At 40.3% G+C, this 26,422-nt stretch overlaps 1 protein-coding gene across 1 annotated transcript in view; it reads left to right on the top strand.

Moving 5' to 3' along the window:
• Positions 1–2,285: 2,285 nt before the first annotated feature.
• dph6 (diphthamine biosynthesis 6) overlaps positions 2,286–26,422 on the top strand; it is a 57,229-nt gene continuing 33,092 nt past the window's right edge. Inside the window, exons 1-5 of the mRNA XM_026152162.2 lie at positions 2,286–3,093; positions 3,455–3,546; positions 5,481–5,665; positions 17,685–17,758; positions 18,664–18,782. Of these exons, the coding sequence (XP_026007947.2) occupies positions 3,071–3,093; positions 3,455–3,546; positions 5,481–5,665; positions 17,685–17,758; positions 18,664–18,782 (493 nt within the window). The 5' untranslated portion in view covers positions 2,286–3,070. The remainder of the gene's footprint in view (positions 3,094–3,454; positions 3,547–5,480; positions 5,666–17,684; positions 17,759–18,663; positions 18,783–26,422) is intronic.

Raw genomic sequence — 26,422 nt, 5'->3', positions numbered from 1 at the left:
GTAGTTGTTAATTCACAAAAGTTTAGAATAACGTGAGGAAACTGCATGTTTCAAGCAAATAGCTTCATTTGTGCCCTACTTTGTTTGTGGCTTAGTTGAAACTTAATTCCAAATTACAGTAACATTCACATCCAATTTATGTTTGGTGTAGAGTCAGAACAGAGAAGTCGATTTTCTTGAGCTGAAACAGAAAGTTGTCTTTGAGAAGAACGATGCCAAACATTGCTCACACGGTTTTATTTTATTAAAGGCCTCTAAAAAAATGAACCTAAAATTAAGGCTGTTTTAAGGTCATTAGTACAGGTTTTGTTAATTGTCCCAATATTTAATTTCTCTTTAAAAAGAGTCAACCCTGATATAAAACCAACTGAACAAAACAAAACAAAACATGGCCCTCAGATGAATGTACTTTGGATGTGTTGTAAATACTTGTTCACATAACAGAATTTATATGTCATTTTAAAATTAATTTTAGATGTCAACAGCATGTGAATCCAGTATTTTTGCGCTACATCTGAAAAATACAGAGTATAAATGATTACAATAACTGTTATATTGTGTGATAAATTATTATTATTTTTTTAGGTATTTTATTGCATCTTATTGTTTCCTTTTATTGCTATCATGGCACTTACATGCACATTTATTCACAAGTTGTACAACCTTGTGTTTTTTGTCAGCAGTAAAACCAATTTTCTCTTTAGAGTTAACATTTACTGGTAAGATCTAATCTTACATTACATTTACTTACATTTTTACCTTTCAACTTAATATTTTATCGATAAATATAATGTACTACTATTTACTATGTACAATTTATTTATTTTCTTTATTTTCAATGTAATGCATAAATATCCTGCAAGCATTACAGCAACTGTTATTCAAAAAAAAGAAAAAGCATTCTCTGCTTCCATACATGATGTGGTGCACAAGTGTGTTTGTGTGTTTGTATTCTGGCCACTCAGCCTGCAACCTTGGCTGGCCTGTTCTGACACTCAATTTATTGTCCTGTGATTTGAGGCCTTAGTTTCTCATTACACCCAAAGTTTTTGTGTCCTTGTGCGACAAAAATTAGTTTGTGTGTCTGTGTAAATCACCTGTCATATGCACATGCTCCTTTAAGAAAAGGCCAAGGGTGTCATTTGATTCCTGCTGCCTTGCTTTCATATTTATGCGTCTCATATTCACGTCCATTGGCTGTGTCTCAGTTGGGCCATCCATCAACACTTTTTATCCCCATCACACCAACAATATGGACATAAAACGCTCTTTTACGTCAGCAAAATGCTGCCACAAATAAAACATGAACAACACACCTCTTTATTTGTCTAGGTAATAAACGACATAAATTAAAAGTGATAAGCGACAAAATTTGCATTAGTCCTATGTTATGGGCTTTAATGGAAATTACCACAGGCTGAGAACTTTTAATATTAAATATAACCCGCACAATTGGAAAACACAGGTGATGTATTAATGAGTTTACAAAACTGAAGGACAACCAGACTCAGAAGGATGTGACTGGCTCTCCAGGAGGCCAGGAGGAGGACATTTTTCAAACAAACATGTCAAAGGAACATTTTTTAAAACCATATCACTCATCCTTTCAACTGAAATTTCCTATAAGATCAAAATATTGAAATATTAATTCTACAGATATACAGGCACTTGTTTGTTGTGCATATTTTTGGTACACTAGACTGGGGACTGAGTAACTTGCTCAGCTATATTATATCTTGAATACAACTCAATTCTTTTTATTGTTATAAATAAATAAAGGACAAGGAAAGAAATTACAAAAAATTAAGTGACCAAATATTACATCTTTTATCATCTTATGTAATATAGAGGGAAAAAACCAAAACAATCGAATGAACATATCATAAGAAAATATTACTCCATTAGAAAACAAATCCTTCCATTCAGCCTATACTGTCTGCACCCCAACATAAACGAAGCTCATCTGCAGGTTGTAGATTTTGCTATATATTCAGGATGAATACAGCCAAACAAAAACAAAAACAAAAGAGGGAACCTAGTAAAAAAAAAAGCAAGGGGATGAAGAGACGTCTCTCTCAATTTTGTACACTCAGACAGAATCAGTTGCCTTTGGCCTGCTTAAGGGTAGAAGGTGAGGGAAGCACACAAAAGCAGTGCAATTATTCTGCTCTGGCACAACAACAGAGAGCAAAAGGAGCATCAAAGGCTTTCCTCTGAGCAAAATAGGGCTCCCTCAGAGGAAAGCGCAACCTGTGTGTGAATACCAGTGCATGGACTTTAGGCCCTCTCTTGAGACACAAGAGGCAAAGGATGCGTGTCAATAGAGTTGCAGTGCCTATCCACTTTGATTACGTTATAATACAGCAAGCAGTAGCAACAGTGTAAATAAACCTTTTTTTAATGTTTTTTCAGCTATATCTTTAAAAAAGTAGACGTGTCAAACTCGTTTTTTTATATATATATAATATGCCATTGCACATATGTTTAAAAAACACACACACTCTTTCTTTGTAACTTATGTACACCCTGGAAGCACCTAACACAGTGAAACAGTAAGTCTTTGCTGCATGTCTTTGCACTGTGATGGGAATATGCAGCACTAACTGAACATACAGAGTATAAACCTTTGACCAACAGGCTTGGTAATATCCCTCAGCACTACCCTCTTTTAAGCACTTTAAGCACATAAATAACATCTATTTATTTATTTATTTATTTATTTATTTATTTATTTTTTCTTTTCTTGGTGTCTTTCAGTGTAATATCTTTTATCCACTATTGGTTGAACAACTACCGTTATACTTCCTTTTCCTTTTAAAGATTTGAATTATTAAGGAGCAACTGTTAACAAACCTTACATTTCAATAATGTAAGTAAGAAAGAGAGCGGTGTTACGGATTTTCTGTCAGGCACATTAGAGGGCACCTCAGTCGAATGACGAGGGTCCTTTAACAACCCGGAAGTCTGGCTTCCACATGTTTTTGTGTACGCTCGCCGGTTGCTAAGCGGTGTTATCACATTGTAGTCAATACTTGTGGTGCTTTTAGGCTCAAAAACGAAATCTAACAGGATGAAAGTGGTTGCGTTAATAAGGTAATCGCAGCTTGCCGCTTTAACCGTCACACAGGTCTGTCACTGATGATTTGTGCTTGCAGAGCAGTAAGCTACGGATGCTGATGTATCTATATGAGTTAATTCAAACCAAGAATATGACACCCATGCAGGTGTAGAATTATTGCCTAAGGGTTTGAAGACGAATGAAAGAGTGGCATAGAGTGGCTGTAACATGCTGTGAGAGTAGTGCACCAGAACTCACCCGGTACATCCACAACCTTGTGTTCCAACCCTGGATATTAAATATGGTGCACCACATTCCCACATTGCTAAACTTTGCACCCATGATAATGTGTGTGTCAGCTTAGCCTCTGTGTCTGTTTATTATGTTGTGTTCCAGTGGGGGCAAAGACAGCTGCTACAACATGATGCAGTGTGTTGCTGCTGGGCACCGGATCGTAGCTCTGGCCAACCTGCGCCCTGCTCACACAGGTGAGTAAAACGTGCTCCTGGGATTAACCTGTAAGCCCCAGCAGCTGGCTGGAGCTGGCTTTGCTATATGGGCCAACCAGCTGCACTTCCGTTCCCAATAACTGTACATAAATTAAATATTTGATCATTTCACTTTTGAACTGCATGTTTGTGTGCTGTGTCCTTACATATATTTGATCTGATTTGATGTTTTAACAAATGAAATATTCAAATATTAGTGTTTAAAATAACCAGAGTCATTTATGGAATGCTAAGTAGGCCAAAAATATTTGAATAGTTTCAAAAGTAAGTTAATGATTAAATACATTTAAAACATTTACCCACAATATACTAGAAGAAGTTTACAAGAATTCCCTATTCACACTATAGTGTATGCCCATATAATATGTATTTTGTGTCTAATGCCAACACATTAATCTGTATAACTGAAAGAAATGTGAAGAGAAACAACATGTCCAATTGCAGATTAACAGGTTCTATTTATCTAATGCAACAGCAAAGCTCTCTCTAGTACTTAACTAAAATTCTTCTCAATAATGGGACTTAATTTTCTTTGTTGTAAACTTACTTAAAATTATGTATCTCTAATTAAACTTCTCCCCTGTGTTTTACAGTTATTCTTCCTTGTCCAGTATAGCCTACACTACAGCATTATTGTCTAAAATTGATACTTCCTGTATTTTTGAACACGTTAATCCTGAGGAATTAAAATTTACTGAGGAAGAACTTTTCATGAGGAAGAACAACTTCATGAACTTTACTTTTATTGATATTTGCTAATATCACTAAATAGGGCTCTGGAAAAGTATTCTCTATTTTTAGTGATTGAAATACTGGAGCGGGTGCTCTGTATGGTTTGGAGTTGCCCAGATCTTGCAGTTGGTTCGCATAGATGCCTGCCCTCCCTAAGTCTGCCGGAGGTCTCTTGAGGTTAAAAAGGAGTTTTTCCTCCATACTCACACTGAGTGCTTTCCCAAAGGAAATCTTTGGTTTCTATCTGTCTGGTATAATTTAAGATGTTGGCCTAACTATGATAAGTGGCCTGAGTTGTTGGGATTGTTTTCCAGTTTAGTTCAGTTCAGTTGTATTCATACACTAAGCTATAGTGCCATTTCCCAACTATCCAAGTCTGCTTCACCTTTTAAGCTAAAATGGAAGAGTTTGTTATAACTGTAACTAACTTGAACTTTGATTATAAACTATAGTACGTGTCACTCTCTTGCCTATGTGCATGTGTGAGGAGCCACACTTGTATATATGTAGCAACACGGAACTAAAAATCAGTTGCTTAGTTACTGAATTTTGCGCATTTCTAGTTTTTGCTTTTCACTCTCCAGTCTCATGCATCCCTAGTGCATGTTTTCATAGTTTCTTATTAACACCTGGAAGCGGCCCAGTACAAGCCTGACCGAGTGGCACAGGATTATATTGGCTGCTGAGCAGCTCCTCTGGAGCAGTTAGGGTTTAAGGGCCTTTTTGAAGTGCATATAAGTGGTGTTAATGAGGAAGGTGCAAGTGCTGCTCTTTCACTTCACCAATCCAAATTTACTGTGTCCATCTGGAAGTTGCACCTGTGACCTCTGAGGCACCGGGACAAGTTTTTAGGTCACTGCTGCAAAAATGATGAAACTTGAAACTTTCAGTTAAGTTTGTTCAGACTTTTGTTTTAAATTACTTTCATTTAAAAAATTATTTCTTTAACGTGTGGTATCTTGAATATACAATGCATTGTATTAATAAAAACATATAGTCAGATCATTTTTAATATAGTATTCATTAATTGTAGAGCTGTAGAGGTAGATATTTAATGTCAGTTATTTCTCAGGGAATTGCACCATCACTTCTTGTGCATAATCCAGTGAAATCCCTTTTGTCAGACACGATTAAGGCTCTCATCAGGCACAGGTTGTAACTCATTTTCCTTCGTGCATTAGATGAATTGGACAGCTACATGTACCAGACGGTGGGCCACCAGGCTATAGAACTGTATGCCGATGCCATGGACTTACCTCTATATAGACGCACCATCCAGGGATCCAGCCTGGACACTAGCAGAAACTACAGAGAGACAGAGGGAGATGAGGTAGAGGACCTTTATCAGCTGCTGCACCTTGTGAAGGTAGGCATCTGTGCCAGAAGAGTTTATTACCCCGGATGTGCATTTTCAATCCATGTCCTCCGGCCAAGAGGCCTTAATACTTTAGGAGCCCATGACATTTTATTTCCACACACAAAAATATTGTTTCATTTTCTTGATTTATCTGTAGAGTGCAACTTCCAAAGACATTAAGGTAACTGTGTAAAATGCTTACTTGCTTGAAGTAAGATTTCTACTGCTTGACAGTTTTGGTTGTAGTTTAGTGTTTTATAATCTGCTGAGTGTTTTCAGTGGATGACAGGTCTACACTGCAGGCACCCAAACTCTTTTACAGTGGAGTCATATTGTTGTAATACATGATGATTATGTGGTTTGTTATTGTCTTGCTACAATATGAAAGTCCTTTTCCTAAAAAGGCTTTTTTAATGTTTCCTTTTCATGCCGGGTGTACTAAAGCACTCTATACTGTAATGAGTGCTGACTTTTCAGCTGTTTTCTAATAAAAATCCACATAGTGTTGCTTTTGCGCTTCCTTAATTCCCAAAGAGAAATTGAAGTTGAACTTTCTAGTCGGTTCTTAGTTCCTATTGCAAACTGCCAGGGAGACTAAAAAGCCCATATAGTGCTTTTAGCCTGCCTGATTTAGCATATTTTAATTTTTCCTTTGAAAATAAGGTATGTTTTCCTTTTATTTTACTCTGGAATAATAGTGTGGCTGTTGGATCACTTAATCAATGTTTTATGGGCAAAGTTGGAGAGAGGTGCCCTTGAACAATGGCTTCACAGGAAAAATTCCATTCTTTTTTTTATCTCACTTGACAGAAGATCAGATGCAAAAATTAATCACCAAATTAATATTTCATCAAATACCACTTTTGACAGGACTCTGAGAAAATATTCATTTGATGGCAAATTATGTATGAGGCCTTGGTGGTCCAACCAGGTACGGGGTGGCTGACTGACAGGTTTGAGATAACTGCATGTGTGTTTAGAACACTGCTGGCACTGCTTGCCTACCTGACCGCCTGCAGCCATGAGGAGGCTACATGGACACATGCTTCAACAGGAGCAAAGGCTCTCCCTGCTGTCAGCACAAACACCGTGTGGGATTGATCCTGTGTAACACTTTATCCCCACACAACCTCTTATTTTAGCTGGCAGCATCAACATTTAAGCACTTCTTATGGGATGCTGGATGGGACTTTGTTGTTGAAATGGGATTCTGCTTTATGTGGTGTATATGACAGAGGTATGCGTGAATCGTTGTGCAGGTATGTGTGGAGACATGTTCATCTGACTCCTTTAAGGCCCTACACTGCCTTAGTGGCAGGGGCCAGTCCGCCTGAAGGCATTTTCACCTTACTTCCTTACTTCCTTTGCCGTGTCCAGTAGAAATCTTTTCACATGCAGCTACATGGGCAAGTTCTTGATTTTTGGAGCTTTTGATCTTATTAGTACAACCACATCCACACAGCTCAGTATTTACCTCTTTTGTGAGTCAAGTAGTGGACAGCGTTGTGGAATGTGATGCAGTATGCCCACTCTGCCTGTGGTCAGGGCTCTAATTGCATAGGGCTGCTAATTTCCCATTTCCAGGGTTTTTTCGTCTGACCTCGCCAGTCCGACAGGCCATAGATCAGGGCAGTTTTACTCCAATGAGGCCCTCCCAGGCTGGGAGACCTCCACTGGTCACCCAGCGCACCCCTCACACTCCTCTGTCATCAGCAGACCTGGACCATAAACAACAGGTTTCCTCTCATCCGTAAAGTTATGGCAACCATAAGAATACAATCTTTTAATCTCAAATTTCAAGTTAGTGCTCTCGAAAGTTAATTTTTCAATGAGTGACTAACTTGTACCACAGTTCCACATTATGTACTGTATTGAAATAGTAAGTTATTTAACTTGAAGTGTATTTTTAAACTTCCCAAACTCTCTCGTGTCATCTCAAATATCGTCTTAGAAATTCTGTTACGTTCCATCAAGTTGAGTAGATCTTCAGTTTGTTTCTTTTTTCTTTATTTCTAAAAAAATAGACAAAAAAAACATATTTCTTTGACCATAAACTTTTTAGTGTTGTTGATTAGTGAAGGAATTGATGGAGGGGGGAGTAAAAGGAGGGGGGAAAAAAACACAGCTTTTGATAATGAGCTGTTAAATCACTATTGCTGGAAAAGAACAGTTTTAGCATGAAAAAATGTGTTCTGTTTTGGAAAGTGTGATATTTTGAAAGATTCTTTCTCACAGTTTGAATTAATTAGAAGTTACAAGATTATATTTGGCAAATGACACTTGAGCATAGATGAAAGATTTTTTTTCCTCAGATCCAAAGTTGATGAGTTTTAAGTGGATTCTCTTCTCTTCCTCCTCCCCGTTTTGCAGTGCTAGTGTCTGACTCGTAGCATGAGCCAACAGTGCCATCTATGGATCGTTCCCGTTTGCTGACAAACCAAACATAATCTATACAGACTGGCCTCTAAGAATGTTTGAAGCCATTCGAAAGATTCAAAGGAAGAGATCATATTCTTCAGAACCTTTGTTGACAGAGGGGGAAAAAAGCCCGATTGTAATAGAAAAAATGAGCTATCCATTCCCTGGCAGTACTGATAATAGCAGAATGACAATGTGGCCCTATCCTTGGCCCCCTTTGCTCTCATCGCTGGCTGTGTATAGCTGTGCTTCTTTGAAGTGTGTAACCCGATCAACATGCATGCAAGCCCATCCTGCTAGGTGCTGATCTTTGAACCTGCTCTTTGAGGGGGAGAAATAAGTTTTGGTGGAGCACTTTTACGTATATACAGCTGAGAATGCATTTTCACAGAAATGACATCTTTTCATTCTCAACAATGCTTTCAAACGACACTAGAATATAAAGTTTACATAAAGATGTTTTTCTGTAAGCGCAACATTTGTATTTATTGCTAAGAATTAAAATCCAACTCCTGTAAAAGTGTGCTTTTTTGTGGATTTCATAGGTAGTGTGTCCATACTTCATTGTGTGGCTACTCTGCTCCCCTCTGCTGTGATCCGCTCTCATGTGTGATACAGATCAACAGTGTCAGTCACCCCTGGCTGTAAAGCCAGTTCCCCCAAAGGCCTGCAAAACCCCTCATATTAGTCATATCACATCCCTCAATTCCTTTATCCTTCTCTCTGTGCTCTGTGACCTGACACAGTGGCTCTTTATTCCCTGTGACCCAGCTTGTGTGTGTGTGTGTGTGTGTGTGTTTGTGTGTGTGTGCGTACGTGCTTGTGTGTTCAAGGTCAGGTCAAAACAGGCCTGTGCTACATGATAACAGGTCTATCGCTGTCATCCGTGCACACCTCTGCCTCTCTTTCAGCACTGTAGTCCTTTCACTACAATCCATATGCACTTTATTTGTCACCCTCAGCCACAAGTAGATGTTTTGAATTATGAGTAGTTAATTCCATTTTACAACACAAAGATCCTTCAGAAATAGAACAACCTATATGGCACTGAGTTTTGGAAAGGCGTAATTGTAGCTTCAGTCACTTGATATGGTAATAGATACTTTATAAAAAGAAAATGACTCTATTGCAGCAACTCTGCAACCTTTGAGCTGATGAATAAAGACAAAGACATTTAAGCTCATTAGAGTGATGAGGAACAATAGATGATATCTATGCACATGTTCTATTCTGCCAGCTCTAATTAGCAGCGCTGTGACATCTCTGTCATACTGAGACCCTGCTTTGAGAACGATGGAAATGTTACTTTCAAATCCAATTTCCTGTCCTCTAATGCATTCGACTTTTCAGAAACATGTTTTTAATTAATTAATTATTTTTATAAGACAGTTCAGTTAAGATCCAGCTTTCCCCCTTTTTTTTTTTAACAAGCCAGTATATGTGTGTGTGTGTGTGTGTGTGTGTGTGTGTGTGTGTGTGTGTGTGTGTGTGTGTGTGTATTTTTTGTTGTTGTTGTTTTGTTTTTTTTTAAGATGTCTGAGAAAAGTCCTGGGAAGGCGCATTGAGACCTTTGGCCTTTGTAGATGAAACATTCTGTTCCATTGGTGTGTGTTAGAACACCTTGTTTTTAGTGAGCTAATCTTTCTCCTAAACTTGCGCACACTCTCCCCCTATTCCCCGTTTCTCCTGACCATTGTTACATAGACATTCCCCCCTCGTCCTCAGTAACTACTGCCGCGCCATTATCGACATCAGCAGACAAGAGTGGGGCCCTCTGGGATCGCAGAAGCAGCCTGTCCACAAGTCCAAACAATCTGTCTCATTCCTCTTTCCCGCTCCCTCACTCCTTCCTTCTCTCTTCTACATCTCTGTCTCCATTGTGCTGTCGTCGCACTTTCAGAAGCCTGGCACTGCCTTGTTGCAAGTTCCCTGATGGAGGTGCATCCTGCTGTGAGGAAAGAAGGGAAAAGGACTGAGACATAATAGAAAGAATGGAGCAGAAAGGAAGAGGAGGGCAGACTGGCTGGTAGGCAGGCGGAGGAATCTCTGTATCTTTGTAGTATTGATTAGGCAGCTGAGGTGTTGTGAGACAAGATGTTCAGGAGGAGTGTGAACTATGAAAGGGGGGGGGGCCCAAAATCAAACACACAGCCCTTCTCTGATTACTGGCATGGTGCCGCATTAGACGTACATTGGGGGCTCAACAGGAAAATGGATTTCTTTAAAAAGCTGCTTAATACATAAATCATGACCTCTGGGGTCACAGCGAGGGTTTAGGAGATCAGATCAATAACAAAGCTAATGCAAGCTTGTTGAAGCTTGTTTGTGGTGCTGAGAGACCTCTAAATGGTGTTACTGGAAGTAGCTCGCAAGCAGCCTCAAACCAAAGGATAATCACTTTGGTGACCGTTTTGTTTTCTTACGTTTCAGCAAAGTTTGCAGTTCCTAACTTTAAGATGCAGCACAGCATGTTAAAGTGTGGATTTCAGACAGATTTCAAACAGCTGTCTCTCGGTGTTGCCTCTTTTTGCGATAACCATTGTTATCTTTTCCTTTGGTCCTGAGATGCTTGTATTTGTGTTGGTCGGCTCAGTGGCAGTGAGGTTGAGATTGCAGACTTGTTTTGCACATGAGGAAGGATAGCATTAGCTCTGGGATAATGGCACTGTGTATTGTTCGCGGGCCGTGTGGAAGTGGTGGGACAGGATCTATTAGATGCAGGCCCATTTCCCACCAACTGACGCTAGCAGTCCCCACAAACATTAGATAAAGAGTCAAGCCTCAAGCCTTTGTAATTTGTTTGTATTTTTCTGCTTAATGTACTTTGCTCAATCTTGTTTAGCGATGATGGAAGCTGATAGCCTTATCTCGACTTGCCGAGGGCACAAACCACTACATTGTTGAACATTGTTCAATGAGAAACGTGCGTGTTTTTTTTTGTTTTTGTTTTATTTTGATACTGGATGAATTGTAGCTGTATCGGAAGGTTATTGCATTTGAGCTGTTGCTTCAATGTTATGCGCTGATGTAAAGGATTATACAAAGTGTGTTCATATGATTCCTTGTTTCAGTTTTTTATTAAGAAAAAAGTTGTGATAATTTTCTAGTCCTGGCAAACAATATTTTTTATCTCTTTTTTGTCACTGTGATTGTTTGGCATGCCTTCTTCAAAATGCCTTTGAATGACTTTTGCAAATCAATTTCTGCTTCATCATCAGAGATCTATTGTTACATCTTCAACAATTTCTTCTCTGCTTTAAAAACCTCAAATTTTTAGCTTTGTCTGAAAATCTAATCTAAGCTTTACATGCCTTCCTCAGACTCAGTCGAGTTGTTTTTACTCTCCAGATATCATAAAATATGAAGGATCCAACCTTGTAAGAAAAACGCAAGTTGTGGAGGAGATTCAATAAAACCTTTTAAATGCACCAGTATCAACAGTTAGTCAGGCCCAACTCTGTCTGCCTCAGAACTGACAGCTGAGGAATTGTGTCAAGTCTTTCAACTCCCTGCCATTCATCTACTCAGAAATTAAGAGGGCTTTTATGTTTTGTTTTGTGAACCATTCCCCTCAAGAAATATTTGTGGCAGGCCCCATCACCTCCCGCAGCTAAAGTCATAACCAGCCGTAGAAAAACACTGTCTGGAGTCTGGAGAGTGGGTTAAACCAGCATCACAGCAATATTTTTCTCTGGTCTCTCTCTGGGGAGTGTGTGTGCGTGCGTGTGTTTGTGCGTGCGCGCGTGTGTTGGGGGAGCATGACGTCTGTTGGAACTATGTAAGACGGAGGGCAGAAGAGCCAAAATGCCAAGAGCCTGGATTCTGACCTCACCAGAAAAACATTTACATTTTAGGCTGTGTGTGTGTGTGTGTGTGTGTGTCTTCTTGTCTTCTTGTCTCCGTGGGCCAGTGTGGATACATCGACATTACGTATGTATGGATACACCTTATGGACTTCACTCATGATATAAGTGAGAATATCTTATATGTTTAATATTTAGTTTAGTTCAATTTAATTTTTGCATGAAATCACAGTGGTTTTATTTAAAAATCCTAAAAAATCATGAATCAACTTAAAGTTAAAGGCTGACAGTTTATTTAATGTGGTCTACAAAAAATAAAGTATTGCATTTTAAGTACTAACGACTAAACTTGTTTTCTTGAATTGCAAGTATTCATGGTTATACCATACATCGATAAACAACCTGTCTCACTGGTGCTTCCCGACATTTAGTTTTCCATGTGTGTTGATATGGAAAGCCTCCTTGTCCTTGGCCTGCTGAAACCAGGGCTTTGTGCTTGCTTTGGCGAAGGCCCTCTCCCTCCCTGCCTGATGACTGGCGGGGCCTGTGTTTACGTAACCGTATATATCTTAGAGGAAACTCGTGAAACGTTAATCTCTCTACTTTTTAACCCTGATGAATTTCTACATTTTCCAGCTGTGCGGCATGGCATATTTATGCTCAGGCTCTATTGCTGAAAACAGCTCTGTCATTGTAAATGAATCACTATCCAAGACTAAAGACTGTGCATGTGTGTGTGTGTGTGTGTGTGTGTGTGTGTGTGTGTGTCCGTGTGTGTGTGTGTGTCCGTGTGGGTATGTGTAAACTTAAGGCTGGGAAACTGAAAAAATTCATGCTCAGCCATAAAAAGCAGCATTAGTACCTTCGTGGATAAAAACAGCTTCTTTTTCATTCTTCCCCATACCCTAATCAGTGCACACTTCGCTGTCACTCATCACATTTCTTTGGCTTTCGACTGATAAGCGTCCTTCACTCATCGTGCTAAATAGACAATGCCTCATGTCATATCCTCTGTTGCCTGGTCACACCTGCACAGTGGCCTCAGCAGAGGATAATACTCTCCCCTCGTCTGCTTCCTCTCCACACTTCTCGTAACTATGACCTGCATCATCTCAGGAACCGTTCAGGGCATTTGGCTTTGCGAACAGCTGGCTTTGTGAGAACTTTGTTTTTCTTATTCCACCACTCTATATGGTTGAAGACTGACACGTGTTGAGTCATCTTGCCAGACCGTCCTCAAACACAAAGGAAGAGCCTGTCTTTCAACAGCTGTTTTAGATGCAGAGCTCCGCCAATTTACCGAAGGGAATGTCTCTGAAAGCCTTTCAGAACGAGATTTTGCCGATGTTTGTTTTACAAAAACATTCGCTAAGCCTGCGTGTCCGTTTTGTTTGTTTTGATGGATCAGACACCATACCTGTTGTTTGAGACTCAGTATGTACTGTATAAGCAGAATATGATTTTGTGAACGTTGGGTGTACCTTAATTTAAACGATCATTAAGAATATCCTGTGCCTTGTGTGCACCATTCAGCATCCCATTTCTCCTTTACCAACTCTTGGAGTCACCTTGGAGTTTAACAGTCTCGTTGGAATGACAATGAGGAAGCTGATTTACAACAAATAAGCAGTGTCTCCTCCTACTAAGCTCACACTAAGCTTCCTGTCAGTTTGGCATGTCTACGCTGTCAGGACAGCCCAACACGCCCCAAGACTGTGTCTACATTACATTAAACACAACCGCTTGACCCTAGCGAGCCCCATCTCCTGTATGACATCTATTTGAGCTACTACAACAGGGTCCAACCCCTCCCCATGTTCCTTCCATGCAGGTGAACAAGGGAGAACAATCCCATTACGCTGGAACAGGCCCAGAGCTAATGCAGAGAACATTAAAACCATGTCGCATCCAGTCACTTACTTGATGGATCCAGGAAGAGAGGGGTGAAGAGAAGACACAGAGAGGGGAAAGAAATGTTGAAGAGGAGGGGTGGGATTGGAGGTCTTGGGGTCAGGCACGGTGACGATGTGACAGTGTGATTGCAGCAATGGAGAGCATGTAATGGCACCTTGGTGCCCTTGAGCAAACTGTCATTCGAACCACTTTAATTAATTTCCCCACTTTGTCGACTTCCCCACCTTCCTGCTATCACAGACAGGAATGCTGCATACACCAGGCAGTAATATTATACAGTGAGCGTGTCAACAGGTTTAGACTTGATAAAAAGCGGATATTTTAAGGAAACGTGTGGCCTGGTGTCAATAATAGTTGAGATCTGCCTGCTCTGGACTCCTGGCTGTCAGAACAGACTCAATCGGGCATTTTGGAAACCTACCATTTTGCAAAATGGAGCTTTGTATTGTTAGGGTGTATAATTAAGACCTCATTGTGACAGCCATTGAGAGCGAGTTAATGAGGGTTCTGATGTATTCCATATGAATATGATTATTGAATTTTTAATATTTTATGGCTTTCTAATTGCTTTAGTTGCTGTTAATGGCTTTGAATGTTGAATATTACCCTGAATGAAAATGTGGAATGGGTTAGTACCTTTAATGCTGAGATCATAGCTGAATTCTGTAGTTGATTTTTTTTGTCTTTGAGGCAGATACATATCTTTACCAAAGGCATGTCTGTGACTGTGAATACATTTGAAGCAGTCTTTCACTCCCTTACTAAGATGAATGTATATATAATTACAAAGTATATCACGCACACTACCTTGATATAGAGTTTAATGGCCGTATCGTTTCTTTGTGGAGCATGTCTGCTGGCCTTAATCTTCTCCACAGCTGACATCTTAATAACTCAGCCCTCTCCATCCATTTCCACGGGAGACATCCGGATGTGGGGGAAGGATTAGTTTAATGAATTTGACAATTAGTAACAGAAGTTAATGACTGCATGGGGCTAAGTACCCTGATGGACATGGCTGGGGGGACTAAGGACTTCCACTGCTTTGGGCCATAGATCCTCATTAATAGCTTTTCTGCCTGCCGGAGAGGACAGGGGAAGCCAGGCCAGGCTTTTGTTTAGTCTGCCTCTGACGGAGCTGCTGAGGGGTTGCACTGTTGCACAGCACCATGCGAGAATTAGTCCTGCTCTGGGCATGAGATAACACAGGGCCTCAGGTCCTGGATCAGGTGAGGCTTCCTTTTATGAACAAGGGTCATTAAATGCTGAAAAAAGAAGAGTGACATTGAATCAGGGCAGCGAGGGAGTTCTTTCTTTAGATCTTGTGCCAACAATCACTGAGGAAGAGAAGTGGTTTGTAGGTCACAGGCCTCTTCATGACCTTTGCCTTGATTTATCATTATGTTACCCAGATCCCACCTCTAATATAGTCAAAACATCGTTTAGCCAGATAGCTCTCATAAAGATTTTATTATTATTTATTATTATACTGTGCTTCATGAGCTACCTAGTCGCTTTGTCAAATATTTCCACTATAAACCATTTTGATAAATTTTTCAGCTACTATAAAATCAAAAGTTTGGATTTTTTTATGGCGTCATGAATAGACATAGAACAATTCCCATAATATCCATCAGTTTAGATTTATATGTACATATACCCCCTCTTCACAATAATTTATCCTACCTCCTCCCACAGAGGATGAGAAAATATGTCTAGAATTTATAAAATCACATCCAGAGCAGCATTAGCTGCCCCCTCATTCCTGCCTGTCTCCTGGCGGTGGCTATAATAGCGACAAAAACATTACCACTTCCAAAAATAATCATTTCCCAAAGCCGTTGCCAAATGGTCTAGTAGTTAGAATCTCCACTGAAAACAAGGGGATGTGTGAGAATTTTTTTTTTGTGTTGTCATTAGTGGCGAGTGTGCCTGGTTGTAAGGCTGAATGGAAAAGAAAAGTGAAGCCATTTAATTAGTCAGGTTGACCCTCAGAGGTCCAAGTACCTACAACAGTTTGCTCCTGAGAGAAACAAGATAGAGGGAGACAGAGAGACAGAAATGCGAGACGAAGCTGTTTGTTGTTGCTCTGATGCTCTGATAGTCTGTCAGGTCCTGGCAAGTTTAAAGTCAAGGGACCAAATTGGTGTTGATGTAGCACACTTCTTCAACACTCTCATTTGGATATCTTTTCGTCTTTCTTTGTGTCTCTTCTTATCCCACTCTGTACCTCCTAATTTGCCTCTTTAGGGAGTGACAGTTGCATTTAGGGAAAAGGTTATCATTGCATTAGAATAGAGTGCTGGCCTTGAGGCTTACCTAGAATTACATGGCACTGCCTGCAGCCCCCTTCGTTCTGTGCTGGGCTGAAATGTTATCAGTCTGACTTAATTACTGTCACCGGGCAATGGGATTGACTATAAATGTACATTACAGTGCGGGACAGATTGGCGAGATAAAAAAAGAAAACAATACTGGAGTGCTGAATGCCTTCTTAAGATCGCTTTGTGTTTAACTTTAGGTCAAAGGATTATTTGTGGTATGTGTTTAGCATCACTTTTATTCCTCACATTCTCTGCTAAACACATTCGCAAAGCCACACACACACACACACAGAGCACATCCTTTATCTGATTAGCTGGCACGCCTTTGTGGAGCTGTGTGTGTGTTTGCGTGTGTGAGGTACAGTGCGTTTCAGCTCAGCATCAGGCCCCAGGCAGGGCATGGATTTCATTTAGGAAAGTATCAAAGGTTTACACGCTGTTCGCTTTAATCAGCATGTTTATCAGGCAGAGAAAAATTGCAGGAAGGGACCACAGGGAGAAGGAGGGGTGTGTGTTTTTGTGTCTTTGTGTGTGTGTGGTGGTGGTGGTGGGGGGGTTTATCTTAAGGACCAGTAGCCAGGGAAATTGATAACGGCTACAAGGTAATTTAGTGGAGACTTGTGCATCCCTCCACTGCTTCTACCCCTGCCTCTTATTCTAATTACAGCCCATGTAATGTTCTAATGAATCTGCAGGTGGGTTTGAGTAGGGGAGGGGCATTTAGGTGGAGACGGAGGTTGTGCCTTTATTTCGTTGTATGTATGCACGTCAGCATGTAGCCCTTGCTTGCGTGCATGTGTAAGTGTGTGTGTGTGCTTGTATTTGTCACTCCAGATCAAGCTTGTTTTTCTGTAAGAAGATTGAATGCATCTCAAGGCTGTGTCAGTATCTCTCGAGTGCATAGTTGTCTCACTGTTTCTGAAATATGAATATGATATGAAAAGCAATTAGATTAGCCCTTAGCAGTATTAAAGATACATGCCACTCACAGACACAAAGTTCCGCTGATACTTCAAGTTGTCACTGTGGTTCCATCTTCCAGCTGTGGGTGTACAGGATGCAGGCTGCAGCCAGACACTCTCATCTCCTGCTTATACTAGACTACTGATAAGGTCCAGCAATTGCCTTTGGTGGTGCTGGTGCCTCCAGTCACACATACGTACACACACACACACACACACACACAAACCTAAGCATAAACATGCAAGTTCAGTCACAGAGCCATGTGCGCAAACCTCCAGGGGATATGGGCTGGACCGTAAAGGCCTTGATACGACCAGAGTGTAAACATCCCCACAGGATTGCGGTCCAATGAAAGGAGTGAGCTGTCAGGAATCTGCTTTCTTTGTGTCTTTCAGTCTCTGTGTGTCTGTGTTTACATCTGTGTGTGTGTGTGGTTTTGTTCAGATAACACTTTGGGATACCGTTATAGTTTGAGAAAGGGGTATTTGGCCTCGAGAGACTGGTGACATCAAATTGCTGTTACATTATGCACATCGCACATGCTTTATAATGGAAAAGTCAAGAAATGTTTGTTGTTAAGTTTCCTCCATCTTTTGCTCCACACAGGAAAAGGAGGGCGTCGAAGCGGTGTCAGTAGGGGCCATTCTCTCTGATTACCAGAGGGTCCGGGTGGAGAATGTGTAAGTTGACCACGTGCACACTCACGATCCAGAACACACTGTTAGTTCAACATGCACGTGCACCCCTGAACTTATATGAGACACACTGTTATGTCCACTGAAGAAAAGAGCACATCGCCTGCATTCTTACTTCCCTGCGCTCCAAATTCGGGGGCGAGTTTTGCTTAAACACACACACATACATGCACTGCATTATATTTATGTCAAGTTATTTAGACTAGCTTTGAAGTGGTTCTGTTTTTATGGAGCAAAATTAAATGAAATGATGGTTGAAACTGATGGTTACCTAATTGCCAAGTGACTTTGATCATTTTAAAAGTGCATTTTCCTTTCGGGGTAGACGCACGGCTCTTACTCGAGAAAGAAAAAATAGTTCCCTCGTGTGAGAGACACCTACAAGTATTACTTTTACTCTTATCTTATCTTTTCTTTTATCCTACTTTTCTTGTTTTTTTTTATTTTCATAAACTGGACATAGCAGAACACAAAGGCTCTCTTCACATTAACAAATCCTGCTGTCAGTCAGCTATTGTTTTCCCACACAAATATATAGGTAAGCAGCTCAGGCATTTCTTGAGCAGTAGACGTTTGTCTGCAGACAGTTTGGCTCCAGTTACCTGCTGTGGATATGTGTGTTTCACCTGAGTTTATGTGAAAGACAAGCCACAGCTTAAGATGAAGTTTTTTGGGGGGATTTTTGTGTGCGTGTATATGTGCGTGTGTGTGTTTTCTCCTTGAATAAAACCGCTGGCTGCGGTGGCAGGTGGCAGCATGTGCTGTGGGCCCATCAGGGTGGCAGCTTTCCCGTAAATGAAGAGTTGCCCAGCCAAGTAGGCTTTGAAGTTGTTCTAACATTGGCTAATATTCAGTATTAACCAGTTTGCATCCCTTCACCTGTTTCCCAGATGTTTGCGGCTTGGTTTGCAGCCATTGGCCTACCTGTGGCGGCGAGACCAAGAGTCCTTGCTCTCTGAGATGATATCATCAGACCTTCATGCGATCCTCATCAAAGTTGCTGCTTTCGGTGAGTTTGTGTTTCAGCCCACTGGTGAACGCTCTCTTTATGTTCTCTCAAGGTGCTATATTGGTTAAGCTGTGTTTGGAATGGGCACCGAAGGAAGAATTTGCATAAGTGAGCTTTAGGAAAGTAAAAATAAGGTGTAACCAGAGGGGAAAAAGAGAGACAAGCAGAGTAATGCCCTAATCATTAATCTGCAGCTTAGCCGCGGTGTTAAGACTTGTGCCAGCGGCAAAAGTATCGAAGCAGAGAACAATATGAAAAGATAAGACGCACAGAAGGAGGAGGGTTGAGGAAAAGTGTGCGGCTGTATTAGGAGGGTGTGTGGAGGAAAGGTTGGCAGTCGAGAAATAATCACGGTTGATTGCCCCGTACATGAATGCAACCTGTCAATAAGCGACACATGTCCCCATTGTATGTGAGAAACTCTTCTGTCTGTGCTTATGCATAGCTCAGAATACATGGTCCGTGAAGCGAAGATTAAAATCTGGTACCTCTCATTTACGTTTTTCAACTGCTTCAGCACTGACGGAAGAGGTTAATGTGGTGTCACCTGCTCTCTACATGCCTGTTTTGGAGCCCGAGGATAGGAAGATCAGATTACAGAATAACAGGAGAGACAAAGGGAAAAAAAAGTTTTTCTTTCCCTGGTATATGATGTTAAGATCCCTACCTGTATCTACTTGACAGTGCAGCTGGATCCCCTTTGACGGTGCCGGTGATAAACGATAATTATGGCTACAAATGGTTCTTTTTACTCTCAAACTACTCGTGGCGATAGATCATCATGTAGACACTGTTTACGTGCTGTTAAGTGGTTGTTGTCACCTTTGGTAGCAATCAGTCGAAAAGGGGTCCACGGCTGACTGATGACCCACAGAGCTGTGTGAGGCGTCCATGATATTCTGCATATCTTTCAACACTGCTCAAATAACCTCTTATAGAATGCACTTGTCAAGCCATTCATCATTGGTGCTTTATTTCCTGGAGCCATTTCTCATTTTTAATGGGTTTTATAAAGGACATATTGGTAATAAATAATATTAACTTGTCAGATGCCCATCAGGGTGGAGATGATGTCAGAATCCATTTTTCTCTCACAGTATCATAATTGTGTTTACTACAGACAACATTTTTTTTCTTATCTTGATTTGCATTTGTAACTCGATAAAATCTAAGTCTGCATTTATATTAGCTATCAATCAACTTCCTAAAATGACAAGCATGTAACCAAAACAGCCTACCTTAAAGACCTCAATCACCCTCTAACCCTGCAGCTTCTGCCAAGCTTTTTACTCTAAACACATCTTAACTCTAAAAGCAAATTCTCAACATTTTCTGGAAGATTATAATTAGAAAGGAAAATCACCTCGGGTGACTATGAGTGTGTATCTTGGCCTCCCACTGTAGGTGTTTGTGTGTATTTAGGGATGTGTGTGTTGGCTACAGGTAAAAAGAAAAGATTTTATCAGCCCTGACTTCTCACCTGTCCCAAGGCAGCGGTAATTAGAAAGGAGAGAATTGAATAGGGGTGCAAGAGCCCAAGGCATTTTAGGCAGCACTCATATAATTGCAGCTTTGGTGGAAGCAGGCCTGTGCAGTGAGGTGTGCTGTTTGGGGGAGATTGGGTGACAGAGGGGCATACCTGGTGGCCTTTGGTGTTTGTGTGTGAGAGAGAAAGCAAGAAAAAAGAGATTTGGAGGGATTAAGATGTGCAAACCCCAGGAGGAGAGGAAAAATACTTTCACAGGGCAAGGGTTAAGTTTGCAGTTGCACAGATAGCTACAACTTAGAATATTCTGTAGCTAGAAGAAACTGAGTTTTTTGGGGCCTTTTCTTTCTTTCTTTCTTTCTTTCTTTCTCTCTTTCTTTCTTTCTTTCTTTCTTTCTTTCTTTCTTTCTTTCTTTCTTTCTTTCTTTCTTTCTTTCTTTCTTTCTTTCTTTCTTTCTTTCTTTCTGTCTTCTTTTAAAGAAGTTTATGTTTCTTAGTAATAAATCCCTGTAATGAAAAGACAGGTGTCCAAATGCAGGATGATCCTCTTAGTGAATTCTCTGGAAGTGTTCCTTTGTGTGCTGACGGTGGGGGAAAAAAATTCAGTCATTGAAGATCCCAAATTGCAGGCAGGGAAATAAGTTCAACTGGATCTGAGCCTACGAATGTCAGCTAAAGCTTCTAATGAGCAAAAAAGCATTCGTCTGAAAGGTGGAGGCACATTCCCGTTTTTGGTGCTGTGTCTCTGCAGCTAACTGTGGATAATTGGAAATCCTAAAAGCTAGTATTAAATATTAATGTAATTAGTTAATCAATTGATTAGTGCATGTGCGTATAAGGGCACAGGTTCAGCAGTTAATTGGTCCTCAGCTCCAGAGATAATTGGCATGTGTGAAATCACGGTCTGCCTGTTGGAAAATCTTTTATCTCTGCATGAACTTTTACCCTTCACACGAACACATCCTTTAAGCTCGGAATTAGGGAACTTATGTCACGTGTTTGCTGTCACTGATCACCTCGTCACTTTATCATAGTTTAATGTATATTTAAAGGACAATTGGTGATCAGAGACCTCAATGGTTTGTATGTTTGATTTGAATATTAGAACTACATTGGCAAAGCATCTAGATATAGAAACAGTACCAAACAGAGCCTGTTATCAGATATGAGATTATCAACCCCTGTAAAAAGATGCAGGTTGTTCCTGAAATTAAGTGTTCTGTCCTCTAACCCGGACCGATTTCATTTGTTTTTTTAAACAAACTTATGTTATTTGTAGACATTTTCTGTACCACAATGAAGTACCATGGCGCCACAGGGTATCTGATAGTGTAAATAAAAAGAGTCTTTGCTTGGTATTGTTTCTATATATGAAGGCACCATTACAAATTGAGACTTTAGAAAGCCACACTCTAGGATCAGGTTTGATGCAGATTGCAGGATGGCATTACCTGCTGAATTAGTGCCCAGGATCTATGGTTGTTATTCCTTCACTATTGCTTTCCATGCTTTGTTACATTTGGCACAGTGCTGGTGTTGCGTGTTTTCGTGCTGCATTCCTATTTTTTGTTTTGTAGTTGTGGGTTGTTATACAAGTCACATTGTGAGATGATCATCCTAAATTTCTGCCATTGTCAGGATTTTGCCTTGGATTGCAGAGTGGTTATAATGGACAACTTTGAACTTCACACATGGTGCAATGGAGGGCCTCTGACTAAAGATGTCGCCATGATTTTTTTTCACATTGTCATCTTTTGTCTGGGACAGAAAAAAAAAAAAAAGCAAAACAAGTGGGGATGTCTTCAAAGTCAGAATTCTGACTTTTTCTCTTTGTTTTTTTCCAGTGGCCCTAATCCTCTTCCGTAGATAGTCAATAACAGACATGTGATTTCAGGCTGCAAGTTTAGCTTACTGCTCACACGTCAGGTTCAACTGCTTTCTGCTTTGACTGTTTAGAAACTAACAAAGATGAAGTTAGTTAGACAGATAGGTAATAGATTATTTAAAAAAATTAAAAAATACATACACAGTATTCCCACGCCGGACGGTGCACCTTTCATGGACTCGCGACATCATCTGTAAATTTATATTGCAGGAATTTCATTGCATGTTTCTATAGGTATTTAATTCTTTTTTACATTTCAATTATTTTTGCAGTAAAATAAGCATTTTCTAACCTAGAAAATTAATAACAGAGTTATAACAGGGTTTTCAAAGACAGTGGGAAGGTTTATAAGAGTGTGGGGGAGGATTTTTATGACTCAAAATTAATCACTAATTAATTAATTATTAAAAATAATGGAATAAACATATGGTTTCTACTTTGTGGATTTTTACCTTTCGACCTAATCGAGGAAATACTGTATGTATACCTTTTGTTTCCAGTCAAATTGCATATTCAGATCCACTGTTCAATTATAGTAATTGAAATATCCTGAGTGTACTAGTACAAATCAGAAAGAGAAGCAACCAATCAGAGAATGTGCTGGAAAAAATGACTAAATGAGGAATAAGTTCATTGGTGAATTCTTAAATAAACTTTTCCAGCTCTTTTAATTTCATCCATTAAAATGTTCCAAGATAACTGTACTAATTTTACTTTGCTGTCAGTTATTAGAATCCATTTATTTTTTAAATTTCCATTATATGGCATGCACTGGAGATTCTGTTGTTCTTCTGTTCAGTGAAAATTATGAAATTCACGTGTTAAAAACAAAAAGACGTTCTCTACTGCAGATGGTTTGGGCTGTTTTGGGGTTGAGGTTTACCTTAAATAGTTTAAGAATGATAGGCTGCATTTTTTGTTTGTTTTTTAAATTACACATTGTTCAGTTTCACTCTAGATCTGAAAAATATTTTCCACAGGTTCATTTTGGTCCCCAGTTTCTTCTCTATCATTTGTTGGACTGGAAAGATTTCATCTTGATGTGATTGCTACGCGGTTCATGCTGCCCATTATTTTGCTAACAGACACTGAATTTCAGATAAGAGCTTGACAAATTTCACATATAACCTTAATCTTATCATCCTTTGTACTGTGCTACTTCCCTCTTCTCCTTTCTTCCTCTCTGTTTTGTATTCCTCTGTCTGTCTTGCGAAGATTAGGTGATAGTGAACAGCTATTGTTTTGGCGGGGGTCTTTGAGTGCGTTGTTTAAAGGCTGGTGCAGCTCACCTACTAGGGAGGAGATGCTTATTTCATCCATTTAAAGGCTAAAATGTTACACATCATGAATCCAATTTTCTCTGCCTTTTCTCTCTGAAGGCAAGGATTAAAGCTGAGCTGTCAGCTGCCAGATCTTAAGACAACCTGCGGATGCCTGCGATACTGCGCTCAGCTCAGCTCAGCTCAGACAGTATCTAGAATCTCCCAGTTTTTAATTTGGCATTAGGCTCAGTAAGCAAAATCACAGTCACTTTCAATTAAATAGGTAACTCACTGCTGTGGGTTTACATGAATCAACCTTTTCGAGATGGGAAAACCCAATCGCGATCGTTTAAAGGAATTAGTACAACATTAAAAGAAATAATTTCATTCAGTGACTTCTAAGATTTTCTGTAGAGATCAGATGGATTTATTTTTTCGAGAACACGTCTATGCTTTAAAACATTTTTTATTATTATTTATCGGTTAACTTCTCCTACAGCTTGCAGTTTTAGTGTTTTATATGTGTTTTTATATTTTTAGATTGTTTTTAAAGACTATTTTTTAAACCTCGGTATAAAAACATAATTGTATAAATGACTCTCGGTTTCCTGGTAAACTTTTTCTTCCTCCTTAATTTCAAACCCTAAATGTCGGCACTGTTCTTGAAAAGAAATGCTCTCCCTCATTACTGGACTCCCTGGTTTTAAAGTTCACTGAATTTAATTGGAGTTTTATAGGATAATACGAGGTAAAAAGCCCTTTTAAAGGAGAGCTATTCCTCTCAGTCTCTCTTAGGAAAGCTCCTCTCTCTACAAAGTGCGATCTTGCTGTCTCTGGCGACAGACTAATGGCAGCTTCTGGTGGGCTTATTTGGGTTTAATGTGGCATAATGAGGTTAGGTAATTGGGTTTAGGTCAAGTTGTAAAACAGGTTCAGAGGAGACAGAGATGTGAAGATCATGTAAATGAGTGATGTTAGATTGCTAAAGGCTCACACTGGCGGCTACTCAAACACTTTGCAAAGAATGTATGTTCCAAGTACAAGCTCACTGCATCTACTCTCATTTCCAGTTGGTTTGAGTAACCTTAAGTCAGTCAGAAACGTCAATTAAGAGAACACTCATACAAGTGCTAAGTGGTCTTGGGAGAAATGCCTCCGCATTAGTGTCGTCTTTGTATCGTTTTATCACTCACTCCTGTCTTCCTGGTTTCCGTCATCCTCTTCTTTCCTTGTAAATATCAAATCATGTATGATATATTATTTAAGAGTGAGGAGGTTAATGAACGTATTAAAAAATGCGGCATCCCCTCAGCAATTTGGAGCCAATTATTAAAATTTGTTAAAAGGCATGACTAATTAAAGAGGATATTTAAATTGGATTGAATTTTAATGCTTTTTTTTCATCTCTCCTTATTACCTTTGTGGCAGGGTTAAGATGAGAGGATGTTGAGATTAGATATTCTCACACTAATTAAGACCACAGATCCCCTGGGAAGAGAATAAGGGTCTGCTCATTCTCTCTCCACACTTTCTCCACCCTCCTTCCCTCCCGCCTTCTCACTGTTATGGCCCTCCGTCCCTCCCACTGTTGTGGCCCTCCATCTCTCCCTGTAGTGCCGGACCACCGGGGCCCGGAGGAGAGACACAGCTGGGATTAAGATGAACTGGGATGGGATGCGACGTCCTTCCTTCACATCACCTCTGCCTTCCCTCACGTCTCCCATCCATTGCTCCCCATGGGGGCCCGTTGATGACACGTTAACCTTTGAGGCTGTCAGGCCATGAGAGAAGAGAGATTCTCACATTTCGATTAACTTAGTTCCTTTAATTAAACACATGAACATGCCAATGAACAGGATCACCTGATGTCTAGGAGTAGTGGAGCTATATTAGATTTTGAGAGAAATAATTTGGGTCAGCAGCTTTTTTTTATGGCGATGACATCGTTGTCATGTTACTCATCAGTTATTTGATAATGATTATGTCGATCAGTTAATAGGCAACCACAGAAAGGGCAAAGAAAAATGATGAAGAATAAGGAGAGACTTCACTAGCGGTCATCGTATTTCTGTAAAACAGTCAGGTGTTTTGCTCTAAAGATGCAAGCATGACTTGGCTTTCTTAAAATATAGCATTTTACATTCGTGTCCTGTTATGTTTTTATTGTTCTATTCTTTGTAGAGAGCACCTGGTACTCAAAGCTTTGTGTTTTGTTGGAACAGCAAAGAATGTGCAGCAGGAAATCATTGGCTGCACTTTCTTTGTGAAAGGAGTGACAGGGTGAGATGGAGTTCTGCTTAGTGCCCTCAGGAAAGAGCCTGTAGAGCACAAAATCAGGACTCAGTGTCACAAAGTAGTAAAACCCTGCAATTCTCAACAAGCTGAGTAAACTCCTCGCTGTTTTCAGCCTTTTATTCCTACTAATATGTAGAGTGTTCCTAAATTAGAGCTATCAACGCACTAATCTTTCATTTAAGCTCAGGTCTGGATTTGGATATGTTATCAAAAGGGGAAGCGGGCTGCTAGTTGGATTTACTTGTTTTTGTGTCTGGGGACTGAGGGCCAGTCAGCCTGTATTTTAAAAGCGTGGCACCACTGGATATGCATACAAAACTCTCCACCACCCTTCTCTTCCCTTTCTTCTTTTCGCTCCCATTCCTGTGAGTCACTTCCATGCACCATTTCAGGGGAAGGGGAGGGGAAAGCCAAATAAACAAGATCTCTTTCCAGAGTTTATGTTCTCAAAGGGAACTTGTTGGGGTGGGGGGTTGTGGGCGAAGGATTGGGGGGGAGGGGGGGGGGGGGGGGGTCTGTGGCCAGCAACTGAAAACTGTTGCCCTTACCCGGAGAGATCTGTGTACACTACTTGCAAAGTCAAACAAATAGATCCAGGGCGCAGGTTTACATGTGTGTTTGTGCGACTGCCCGTAAACCTCCCTGCCTGTCATCTTCAATCACTGTGTTGTGTTGCTGATCCGACCGCGCTCTCTCTCTCGTTCTCTGTCTG

The sequence above is a fragment of the Astatotilapia calliptera genome, chromosome 19 (assembly GCF_964374335.1).
Source record: "Astatotilapia calliptera chromosome 19, fAstCal68.1, whole genome shotgun sequence".
Classification (NCBI taxonomy): Eukaryota; Metazoa; Chordata; class Actinopteri; order Cichliformes; family Cichlidae; genus Astatotilapia; species Astatotilapia calliptera.
The sequence above is the reverse complement of the archived record's forward strand: the minus strand, read 5'-3'. Positions and strand labels throughout refer to the sequence as shown.